Below are 12,317 nucleotides of genomic sequence, written 5' to 3' on the forward strand. Positions count from 1 at the left end.
CCAACCCCACATGCTCCAACATCCTCTCACTTTTTGCCTTGTGATACCCTGTGCAAATCATGCGTTGTGTGGGGTGAAATCAAGGACCGCAGTCTCAGGTTTGCCAGCTGCAATGCCCTCTTGCTTCGGGTTTGTTCTTAAAAAGTGTTTTTCCAAGCCAAAAAGCTCATACAATTCTTTCTATAAACTAGTACGGAAAGAACAAGCTACAGCAAATCGTCCTGTACATCTAATCCCCCTTTATGTCTGAAAAGCGTGTCTTGTCCCAGTTAGAAACGCTCTGACCTCTACCACAAATGGCAGCATTTTCAGCATATACATCTTGCATGACAAAACAGGAAACAGAGTAACATGATGCCAGACCTTCCGTGGCCATTTCAGCGAAAATGCCACCAAAATTCCAGTTTGCTTGCCAGGGGGTGTTCTCCGGTGGGCAAGCAGTGGTGTAAAAACAGAGAGAAAAGTGGTTGTTGTTTTTATTGTAAAGACAGTAAAAAAATATGTTTAAAAAAACCCAAACGAGGCCGAACGCCCATGTGCCGGGGTGCGGGAGGGGCCGGGGCGCCCCGCGGGTCCCTGCCGGGCCACGTGCGAGCGGGCAGCCCCGGGAGGCGGTGCCGCGGGGGCTTCGCGGGGCTCTGGGGGGCTCGGGGGCTCCGTGTCCCGCAGCACCTGGCGGCGCCGTCGTGGTCGTGGTCGCGGTCCTGACCCCGGTGCACCAGGCGCGCTCCCGCATGCCCACCCACCACCACATGCACACACCCGCGGCGAGAGGAGGAGCGGCATCTTCCTCGCAGGCTTCGTTTCGCCAATTTAGTTCCCCCTCTCCCTTTTTCTTATATATTTTTTTTTATTGCATTTTATTGTTAGCACTGTAATTATTTGCCGGGGTGCTCCGGCCGGGTCCAGACGGAGAGGGTGGATTATAGCTCCGGGATCCCCGTGGCTCCTGGGAAGGTAGGCAGCAGCTGGTGCAGTCGGGGGGGACGGGGACGCGGCTCCCCGCGCAGCCTTTGTCTCCGCGCAGCGCGAACCAGAGCCCGCCGTGAGCCGCACTCTGTTTCCGCCGTGTGAGCAGCCTTCCCCTCCCTCCCCGCCGCCAAACGTGCTTCCTCGCCCTGGGCGCGGAGGATTTCAAACGCTAAAAATGCGCGCAGCGGGTCCGGGAGGGGACGGGGGAGCCCAGCGGTATCGCTGCGGCGGGAAGGGATGGGGCGGGGGTCGGAGCCGGCCATGCGGCATCTTCCCGCGGCGGGGGGGGCTGCCGCCGGGATGCTGCCGGACCCAGCCGCTGCGTGTGCCTTTAAAAGAAATAAAGAGAAAACAAACAAAAACATAAAACCGGCAGTCGGCAGCTACGAGCTTTCGCAGGGACCCACAAAAATAAATATAAAATTATTTTTAAAAAGGAGTTTAACCCTGACACGCGTGATGGCTGGAGCTGCGTGGCTGCACCGCGTGTGCCGCAGCCCAGAACGACGAGCGGCCGCGGGTTTAGTCCTGCCTCACCGGGAAACGTCCCTGCCTTCCTCTTAAATCCAGCGCTGCCACAGGGTCAGTGGGAGTTTTACGGTATTCAGAAAACGCAGGGTGGGCCCACGGCATGTGTGTGTTTGCCTGTAAATACATAGTAACAGCTAAGCTGCTCGCTTTTAATGAGCCCAAGGTGAAAACAGAAAGGAGCAGGTCTGAATGCCTGGATATGCGTTTGCTCACGTTTATATATGTCCAGCTTGCTCTTATGGCAGAGGGTTTGTTCCATTGTTTTGTAGAGCTTGTAAGGCAACCTGTAGCTAGGATGTGTCTCCTTGTGAAAGAGGAGATGAGGAGGTGTGTTAAACCCAGGCTTTGTTTATGTGACATGAGAAGGACTGAAACAAACCCCGTGTTTGGCAGCCGATTTTATGGAAGGTAAAGCCATAGTCTGTTTGTGCCACCTGCTGAATCCACCACATGTACTCAGGCTATTCAGCGTCCCACAGACTGCTTTGGGGCATTCTTACTGTTCCAAATGGTAGTAACCTTGCTTTGCAGTGCTTCATTCACCTTTTGGTTTGTTTGGGTTTTACTCGTGTTTGAAAAGCAAAATAACATGGACCAGCCATTGTTCTAAAAGTAAAGTATAAGAAAAATATCCTTCTTAATTGATAAAAACACATTCTGGAAGTAAAAATAAAATATTTGGAGTCTAACCATCTTAGATCAGAAGTAAAAACCTATATGGGAGAAAGAAGGAGCATCCTTCCATCTAACTTTAACTTAATTTGTTACCAACGTTGTTTAAAAAGCCTCTAAAAGGAAATTCCATCTGTTGCTGAAGGATACAGAGTATCAATATCTCCCCTTTTAGAAGCCCAGCTGAAATTGACTGGCAAAACCCCTCTAAATCTAGGAATTGCCTCTTTGCTGGTGAGCATAGGCCTTCTGCTGTGGCTGTGTGGAAATGCACTAAAATGGGATCTGCTTCACTGTCGTACTGAATGACTGCTATTTGACTTTGCCTTTTTGGCTTCTTTCTTTGTTTCTTTCTTTCTTTTGCTCTTTCGCTCTTTCTTTCGCTCTTTCTCTCTTTTTCTCTCTTTCTCTTTCTAAGAGGCACTGAGAGAGAGAGTACTTCACTGAAGCACACTGCAGCATCCTCTGGCTTGTCACTTGAGACTATTCATGCTGTAGCTGGGCTTCCCAGCCCAGGTGAGGATGGGACATGTGGGCTGTGAGTGCCAGGCTCCACGTACCCCTGTGCAGAGGATTATCCTCTGAGTTGTCCAAGGCTTTATGCAGACTGCCATGGATCACGGAGGAGCAATTGTCCTCTGTATCCAAACCCTGCCTTTTACAAGGGTTTTAAAGGATGGAAGGGGAACCAGGGCTCTCACAGCCAGTATATTTGTGGGCAGCTCATCCTGTGTCTCTGTCTTATGTTTTGTCCGTTTTTTCTGGTTTTGGGGTTTGTTCTTGTTCAGTGGTGACTGAGCAGAAATGCAACTGTCCTTCCTCCCATGGTCTCCCCCATCTTTTTCTCAAATAGCTCATTTCTGTAGAAATATGCTTAGCACATAGTGTGACAATAACCACTGCTTTAAAAATCTGTATTCTGAAGGTGAATGAGATGTTGTGGGAATGTTTAAATATTCAAAGCCTAAGGTCAGTTTCTTTTCTGAGAAGCATTTATTGCTGTGACCTTAGTCCAATACAAGAAGTCTGAGAGGCCAATCTTGGGAAAAATCACAGCTTTTTCATGTTGAAAGTGTTCCACAGCCCTCTTCCAGTTAACTTTCATAATATTTGTGCAAGCTTATCAGGTAAATATCACTCTGAGCCTTTTACAGTCAAGAAAACTGAAGCAAATAAATTAATTGTAAACTAGAGCGGGAAGGAAAAGTGAGTTGCATAAGCAAACAGTTCTTCTTTCTGTAGTGCAATATTTATTTTAAATAAGAATTCAGAGCAGCTATTTAGCCCACATGAATTTGTCTGGATTGTCTGTTTCATTTCTGTAACCCATAAAGCCCCACTCGTACAGCACTTCCACTTTCTGTGGAAGACAAGACTTCATTTATTTGTGGTGGTGTGTTCTGGGATCACTTCAGCAAAACCAAGACTGTTGAGTACATTTCACAGAGAAATATAATTAGGAAAAAATGTGACTATATTCCTCTGCCAAATGCTTTCCCTAAATTGACTGGGAAGGGCTCAAAACAAAAATGTACTTAAAACCATTTTCCTTTATGGCTCATCTTGAAGTGTTTTGCCTAAAGTAATGAATCACTGAGTGAATCAGACTGGGATTTTACAATTTCTTATTTGCCTGCCTTTGATCAGCTGAGTAGCCTGTTGAGACTTAATTTGGGACTGTCTTCCCTTTCTTTAAGGCAGTATGGAAGGGCAGTGTGGAGTGTGATGGGGCAGAGCAGGAACATTTTCCTGTTGCAGCACAAGGTCATGCAGTACTGAGGGAAAGGTTGCAAATCCAGATTCGTTCTCATCGCGTCTTTTTTATAGCATCCTTTTCCAAGCTTCCTTCTCAAGCCTTCTGTCATTTGTGGTTTTTATTGTTTGTTTGGGGTTTTTTTACACCCAATCTTATCTTTTAACTATTTCCATCCCTTGTGCCGCAGGGGCTGCATGAGAGAAGGAGCCTGGAAATGACAGATGATGGCTTGCAACCACACAGCAAACAGCTGCAGCAGCTGGAAGCCTGTGCAGTCCCCACACTGCCTATGGGCTGGTGGTGTTGCCGGTGGGTAGGACAACCATGTGCTGGCACCTCGGTCACTCTCGTGCTGCCCTGGAGCCCACCAGGGTGAACCCGCTTCCTTCCAGCACAGCTGCAGCCTGCTGCAGAGGGGCAGCACCGAGGAGCTGGAGGCAACAACATTTCGAGCACTGCAGGTGTTTGCTCAGTGGATGTGAGTCAGTCTTTAATTTCCGAGCTCTTTGTTATCTTGGTGACTCTTCTCTAATCTCTCTGTTTTGTCCTTCCTGTAAATGAGCAAATAGGGAGCTTTATGTTCCACATGTCAGGTGTCATTTATGCTGAACAAAAAGGAAGTAGTTGCTTCCCCACTAACTAATTTTGTTTGCTAATGTTGACCAAAAGGAGGTAGTTGCTTCCCCGCCTCCCAACATGGTGCAGTTACATATAAAGCCTATTATTGCTTTTTGTCATGTCAGTGAATAGTCCATACACAGAATCTCAGGCTCAGTGTTTCATTATTTATATCTCTGGAGTCATAGTGGTCATATTTCTCTTCTTTGAAAGAACTTTGAAAAGTATGAGCAAAGAAAGTCACATCACATCTCAGACTTTGCAGGAATAAAACCAGCTTGTGTGAAACTCAAGCGCTGGATCCTGATGACTTGTAACCAACCAAGAGGAGTTCTTGGCAAAACTCTCTTTGAGAAGAAAGTTGCATCATATTTCAGCTTTTAAGCAAATTATCTTGAATTCCATAGTTAAAATTGTTTAGAATGTCTTGGACATTTGCCATTCCTGAGACTGTTAGCCTGCGGGTAGAGCTCAGTGAATGAAGTGCCCAGTGAGTGTGCAAGGGCGTGACAAAAATAATCTCCAGAGACAGGCAAGATGTTGTCTAACCTGACCGCTTACCCAAACGCTTCTCACATACTGGGTCAGCTTTTGGGCAGTCATGTGTCTTAAGATGGCACTATTCGAACAATGTCATTTACAGGATATGAATAAAAAAAACCAAAAACCAAAAAACAACGGCCTGTGAATTAAGCCATCACCATTGCCAACAGGAGTGATGCAGTTACTGTTAAAAACATAACTTCTAGCAAAGTGTTTGCTGAGATTACCCCTCTTCCAGGTGCTGTCAGAAGAAATAAAGTTATATTGTCTGTATTACCATATTCTTACAAACACAAACTTTTTGAGCCCGTTATGGCTGTTGTGGAATTTGAACAGTCCAGCAAACTGGAGTTGCAGGGATTTTTTTTTTTTCAGTGTTTCAGAAGGCAACAGAGAAAATGACCCCAGTTCTCGGAATCTGTTTTAATGGCTTGTGAAGGTCTTGGTGTCCTTGAGAAAAATAAACTCATTTTATCTTCTTATGTCATCTCACAGTCCTCCTTCTGAAGTCTGTGACCAGTTGTAATCTTTCCCACATTCTGCAAGGAGCACACAATGAATAAATTATATATAAAGGGTTTTACAAGCCATGATCTTTGAGGTTTTTTCAGAAGGGTCATTAGCTCTTTCCTGGTTTTCTCTCAGGGTGATTTCTGCTTCAAGGAAAGTTTTAAGTAAGAGCAAAATTCTTATTTCTGCTTGTTGATTTACTATGTGTGTGTCTGGAGAGAGAGATTTGATGGCAAGTCTCTGGTAAGTTTTCTTTTTGGGAGATTTAAGGCTGGGCAGAGCAGTAGGCACAGTGACTGGAAGTGATTTGGATTTCTACAGTCACTCTTCAGATGTTTATTTACTGCCTTTCAATGAGAATTAAGAATAAAGTTCAGTCTAGGAACTTTACCAACATAGCATTTTTATTTGCGTTTATTTCATGGCGTTTATCAAATGAAAAGGCCTTAAAATTAAAAGAAAAAATTACGAAGCTGCTTCCAGTAGCTCAGCATGGTGAATTTTTATTAGTTGAAGCAAATATTCTTTTTGTTCCCACAACATTAGTGGCCCCTACACCTGAGGTGGCAACTTGCAGAGCTTGGCTGTCGCAGTGTCGAAGCTTTGGGAGCAAAGCTCCTGTGTTTGCAAAGAGCACCTCAGTGGGGCTGAAACCCCTGGTGTGGGCCAGGACGGGTTGTCCTCCAGTAGCACAAAGCTCCGCTCAAAAGGCCAAGTGATGAGCCTGGAATGGATGCTCGATTTGTAGGGAATAAGGTTGGTTGACAGGAACCCTACCCTTTGGGATTGTAGACTTTATTTAGACTCTGCAATTCATCACATCAGTGAACCTGAAATTTAAAATAGGTGGTTTAGGGGTGAAATTCATTTAGCCCACTGACAGTGGAGGGTACATAGAGTGATTAGCAATGACAAAGAGTTTGCTCTGCATATATCTAAGGTAAAGTTATCTTTGCAAAAAAAAAATGCAGTTTGCACAGTGTTTTTTTCCAGGTATCACATTTCTATCACCCTTTCCCTCTGAATCTACAAGTACTTCACAAACTGAGTGCTATCATTGCTATTATCATCTTAATTTTACAGATGGAGGCGCTAAGAATGAGGTGGTTATTCTTTGCCACAGATTTGCAATGAGTTCATGCTGTGACAGTGAAAGCTTTTGTCCCTAGCCCTAAAGCTCTCTTTTTACCCTCCTTGTGTTTTGACACTGAGATCAGGTTTCCTCATACTTGGAAGTACAATGCATTATTTCATTCATCAGTGTTTTTGTTTCAAGGGTTTGTTTTGGTGGGTTTTTTTGGTAAATCAATTAACCTAGCAAGCATGCAAGGCAGATTCCAAGATGTGCCTGCTGTCATACTGCTTCAGGAGCAACTCACCTACCTGGAACTTGGAACCTGCTGAAATTATTGTTGGTGCTTGTTCTAAGGATTTGCTGCATCTTTGTTCAATCATTTTACCATAAAATCAGAATTTTGGTTAAAACAATAAAAAGGTTGTTTGCACTGCAAAGACTCCTTGCGAAGAAAGCTGTTTTCCTGCCAGCCCAGCCTTGCTGCATTTCAGCTACAGGGGAGCAGAACAGCGGAGCTGTGGCTGCACGTCAGTGAGCTGTGAGGTCTGCTCTCCATGCTGGTTACCTCATAGGAGCGCTCGTTTCAGCACCTGCTTCTGAAACACTTCATGGGGAATTTATTAAGCACAGGCAATGTCAAGGCCATTCTGAAAATCCTCCTGGGGGACCAAGATGCAAAACGGTGCCCAAAGGGAAAGCTGCTCCGCTTGAATCTTAGACAAACCCTTATGTGGGTTTTTAAATGCCAGGGGATACAGATCTCAATAGAGGGGTTGTCACATCTATTAAGGAATTGTTTATTTTAGGAACTCATGGTCACAAGAAGCTTCAGGATTCAGTGGGCTCGGTCCTTGCCACCTCAGCAGTTGCCGTCTCCTGTGGCTTTATCCTTTTATAAAAGATCATGCTTGTCTTCCAAAATAGGTAGACTATTTTATCCCCACAGCCTCTGGGAAGACTGTTCCAGAATGTCACTGCTAAAACGACACTCTGCTTGCCAGTCTGCATTTATTTATCAGCAGCCTAAATCCACTTTTTTGTTGTTGTTGTTGTGTCAACATTTTAATACCTGAACGGTCACTCCCCTGGTATCTATAGTGGAAATATCCTCTGTAGAGGATTTGAAAAGGACCCAGCTTACATCCCTCCCCATTCTCACACCATCTGCCACCATAACCATGTGCTTAGTTGCTTCTTCAATAGAAAAAAAGTAGATCCTGCCCTACTGTAAGCCTTGAGGCTTGTCTTTAAACTTTGCACCTGAAATTTGGACAGTTTAGTCTTGTGGAGAAATGTTAAGAGCACATGTAAACTTCACGATAAGCCTACATTTCTGAGAAATTATTTACAGAGGAAAAAATGCTCATTTGCAAAGCCATTTTCTGCACGGTGGAGATGTGGTATAAACCAGAAGTACTGGGTCTTGTAAACTTAATTTGAAACAGGCAGATGCCATAACTGAGCAAGTTAACTGTGTCCTCCTGCCTTGCCATAGTGCCCTGCAAGAGCTGGGGGTGCTCCTGCTTCTTTGGTTGTATGATGGTTTTGAGGTAGCCCTGAGAATTTTAAAATATCCCCCAAATAGTCTGGCACCTAAACATTTAACATGTACCTCAGGGTGAATCGTTGTTTGGCAATACTGTAGAAAATTCATTCACAAAATGGGAAATGAGAGAGTCGTGGTGCAGGAGCTTGTTTGTGCATAACATCCTGTTGCCTCAGCACCACGCTGGCGTTGTAGCTCACCTGAGAGTGGCTGGACTCTGGAAAATATTGGTCTTACAGCTGATTTGCATTGCTGATGAGGAAATACATCACTAGCAGACTTCTCTGATCTGCCTTTGGTGTTATTATTGGTGCTTTTAAGCTACACTTCTATCAGAGGAGAGATCATCTGATATTTAGATAATAACTGCTTGACACAAGATACCTATTACTCTTTCTTCCTACGATACATGAGCTTAGGGATTTGTTTCTGTCTGTTTCTGTCCTAGTTCAGAATAAGTTTAACCATACATAAAGCATCCTCTGCACAACCTCTTTAACCAAAAAACCTTAACTAATTCAAATACTTGGAACACAGGTATCAGTAGAACACAGTATTGGGATAACTTTGTCCCCCTCTTCCATCCACTTAGCAAAAGCACAGACACAAGATATTTTATGATTTTAAGTAAGAGGCAACATGGAGAACATGGAGAGATGAACACCAAACATCGAATGAGACTTGGACAAACAATAATTTTTAAACAATAATTTTTATTCCTTAGCTTGTAGATGGTTTATATATATATATATATATATATATATATATATATAAATCTTTTTTTCCTTCCCCTGAAACAAATAAGATTGGTTTGCTCACTAGTTTATAAATACAGTTACTATCTTCCCACTCGGTTGTGGGACCGAATAAATTTGTAATGTATAGAGAAGTTGATGTCATTAAAGTGTATAAAGTTACTACTGTTGTGCAATGCATTTAGGTTGTAACCTGAGGTGCTTCTAACAACATAAAACTGGTTGGTAAGGAAGGTTCCCTCTTGTCCAGGTTTGGTTGGTTTAGTCTGGTGATACTGCCTGCTGTCGGTGGTATACATCTTGGATTTTTTTCTTGTGTTTTATTTAGGTTGCTGACACTGTGGCTGCAGTTTACACACAAGATACCAACCAAACACTAATATTTGGAGGAGCATTTGGAAACATACAGTTCCTCACCCAGGATGCCTTTCAAAACCGGGTTAGAACAGACTGAATTACAGACTATGACTGTCCCTGAAGATGATAACACCAGCAATGATTCAAATGATTTCACAGAGGTGGAAAATGGCCAGATGAATAGGTGAGTATTTTTCCACTGACGCTGCCTGTGCTAAGAAACACACTGTTTAAAAACAGCATTCTAATTTTCAGTATATGTCTTGAATTATTCATTACCAAGTCATGCTCCATTTGAAGATGCAATTTGAATTTCATATGTGACATCTGTTGGGCATAGTCAGCAACAGCAGATAAAGCAAACAGAGTGGCAATTTATTCATCATTTCGAATCTTTCAAATTAGTCTAATAAAATGCACAAACATATGTGGGTTATCTTGGCATTTTCAAATGTTTGCTTGCACACAGCAAATAAGTAATAATAATTAATACAATTAGACCAATGACAAATCTCTTTGTTGATCTTTGATCTCAGATATAACAATTTTAACCTGCCTGGCCCCTTCCACACACCCAAGCTCATGGGGATTTACAGCTGGTGTTGTTGGCAGCAAAGTAAACTGGGCAATGGCTGTCCTTCCCCAAAGTAGGGATGGCAAGAAGCCAGTAAAACAGAGACCTATACTGAAGTCACGTCAAGTTTAAAAAAATGCATCTATTTATCCATATTGGTGAAAATCATTATGTTTGTTCAAATTAGTATGTGGACTTTCCTCCAAGCTGTACAGTCATTTCAAAGAGCAGCCTGTTCCACCTGAAGGTGGTTCTTCAAGCTTCCCTGCCAGCCTCCAACAGGTACTCAGCGTCCTGTTTACAGCAAAGACCTGCTGATGGACCCTGTTTGGGTTTTGTGAGCTGTAAAACAAGATGTTTTTTGATCAAACTTCCTGTTCAAATATTGCAAATTGAGGTGGAGCACACTGGCCAGTCGGTGCCAGCACAGGGAACCAGCCCTGCCTGGCACTGGTGCTGCTGGGAATCCTTTGCCAGCACATTATCCTGCCCAGTTGTAGCTGGATCGCTGTGGCCATCTGTGTATATATGTTCTTTAAAAAACCTCTTCTCTTGCCCTTTCTTCCTTTTGGCAGCAGCTTCTCTGGCTGCCCAGAGAAACTCACTTTCTTTTGTAAAAGCAAAATTAAGAGCTGTTTTTTCCCTAGTGAGGGTAGAGACATGTGGTCATGTGGGTGGACAGGGAGCTGGGTGGTGGGTACGGGAATAAGCACCCAGCATTGGCCATACGTACCATGCATGTAGCAAAAACAACCAGATGCACCCCAGGACCAAGCAGGGGGCCCTGGCTGTTGGCACGGGCAAGCTCCTCCCACCATCAGGAAGGTGCCAGCCTGTGCCCCCCCCCGCCACACACCTGGGGAAGTCCTGGGGCGGTCACCAGCTGCACCATGTAGCTGTGCGACTACAGCACAGCTGCACTGGTGAAGATTAGAGCTGGTCAGGAATTTTCTGATGCAACTGCTTTGATGGAAAGTGCCAAAATGAAATGCAAACCACTTCTGTAAAAAAAAAATTATATATATATATATATATACACACACACACATGTATATAATTAAAAAAAGAAATAAAATAAAAACCTCCAACTTTGCCAGAACAAACCAGTTCTAGTATGGACCTGCTTCCTTCCTTGCTGGCTCACTTGGTAAGACCAGGAGCCCTGGGGCTGACAGTGGTAAATTGACTCCCTGGAGCCTGCTGAGGATTTATGTCCTTGGGAGGAGAAGGAGTGGCTGTACAGTGCTTTGAGTGCTGTCACCAGTAACTGTTACAGGGAAACCATCTTTCAGTGAATGTTTGTGGAGGGTGGGGAAAGAGTGTGCCCTGTGTGCCTGCACCTTGTGCTTTGTGAAGTTATGGGCTAGTAAGCGTGGCAAAGTCTGGGTCACATCCAGACTGCCTGTTAAAGGAAGAAGCAGCATGGGGTGAGGAATGAGTGTCAGAAACTTGGAGGCTGACTTTCTGATCACTGTTCTGGCTCTTAAGGCAGACGAACATATTCCACAATTTTCTTTTCCCCTCTGGATAACTTTTTCTCCTGCAGAGCACCATTTGCTTGTAGGATGTAACCCATTATGGTTGTCTATTATCCCTCTGCTGGGGTGCTCGTGGCACAGCTACTGACTCATGCATCCCATACATGAGCATTTTCCCTGTATATCACAGTGTGTTCATGTTTCCCTCCATGTCTAAAACAAGAGTTTCATGGCAGCTCATGCCAACTGCAGCTTCCAGCACAGCAGCACGTTGGCAATGGTGCAGCCCCGTCAATGTCCCCTGGGGCTGGGCCTGTGGCTTAGCCACCCATGGCCACCATGGCCACTGCCCTGGGCAAGCACCTCCATCCCAACATGGGTGACAAGCCAGCCAGCAGACCCTGATCTGCACCTCACACCAAACACCTCCCGAAAAGATGTGGATATTCCCTTCCTATGACTATTTTGGCAAACGTCCCATCTCCATGGGACAAGAGATTAATGGGTATATGGAAGAAATAATATTGTGCTGCCTGGCACACAGTGCAAGGCCCTGTGAAACTCCAAAGTCCATCAAAATCAGTGGGACTTTTTCTGTTGGTTTCACTTGAGCTTTAGATTAGATCTGTAATTTTCAACTAACTATTTTTTGTTGTTTCAACCTGGTCATTTTGCATTCTGTATTTCATTTTAAACCTTTTTTTTCTCCCAGTGCATAATTTTTCAAGCCCTATGTAGGGCAGAGTTTTTAAGGGTCTTGTGGGGAAGGTAAACCAAGTACATCAGGAAGAAGCTCATTCCAAGACTGGTTTTAAACCCTAAGTATCTCTTGACCTTGGAAAAGAGTTCTCTAGTTTACTTTGTATTTCCAGCCTTTTCTGGGCCTAAATATGAATTTATCTATGCAGTCATATGTAAGGAGGGGATGTT

General features: G+C 44.2%; 1 protein-coding gene across 1 annotated transcript in view; it reads left to right on the forward strand.

Moving 5' to 3' along the window:
* Positions 1 to 665: 665 nt before the first annotated feature.
* The window catches only part of SLC38A1 (solute carrier family 38 member 1), a 34,723-nt gene continuing 23,071 nt past the window's right edge, over positions 666 to 12,317 (forward strand). The window contains 3 exon segments of the mRNA XM_065048601.1: positions 666 to 957; positions 4,119 to 4,409; positions 9,307 to 9,519. Coding sequence (XP_064904673.1) covers positions 9,401 to 9,519 — 119 coding nt within the window. The 5' untranslated portion in view covers positions 666 to 957; positions 4,119 to 4,409; positions 9,307 to 9,400.

The sequence above is a fragment of the Columba livia genome, chromosome 1 (assembly GCF_036013475.1).
Source record: "Columba livia isolate bColLiv1 breed racing homer chromosome 1, bColLiv1.pat.W.v2, whole genome shotgun sequence".
NCBI classification, from domain to species: Eukaryota; Metazoa; Chordata; class Aves; order Columbiformes; family Columbidae; genus Columba; species Columba livia.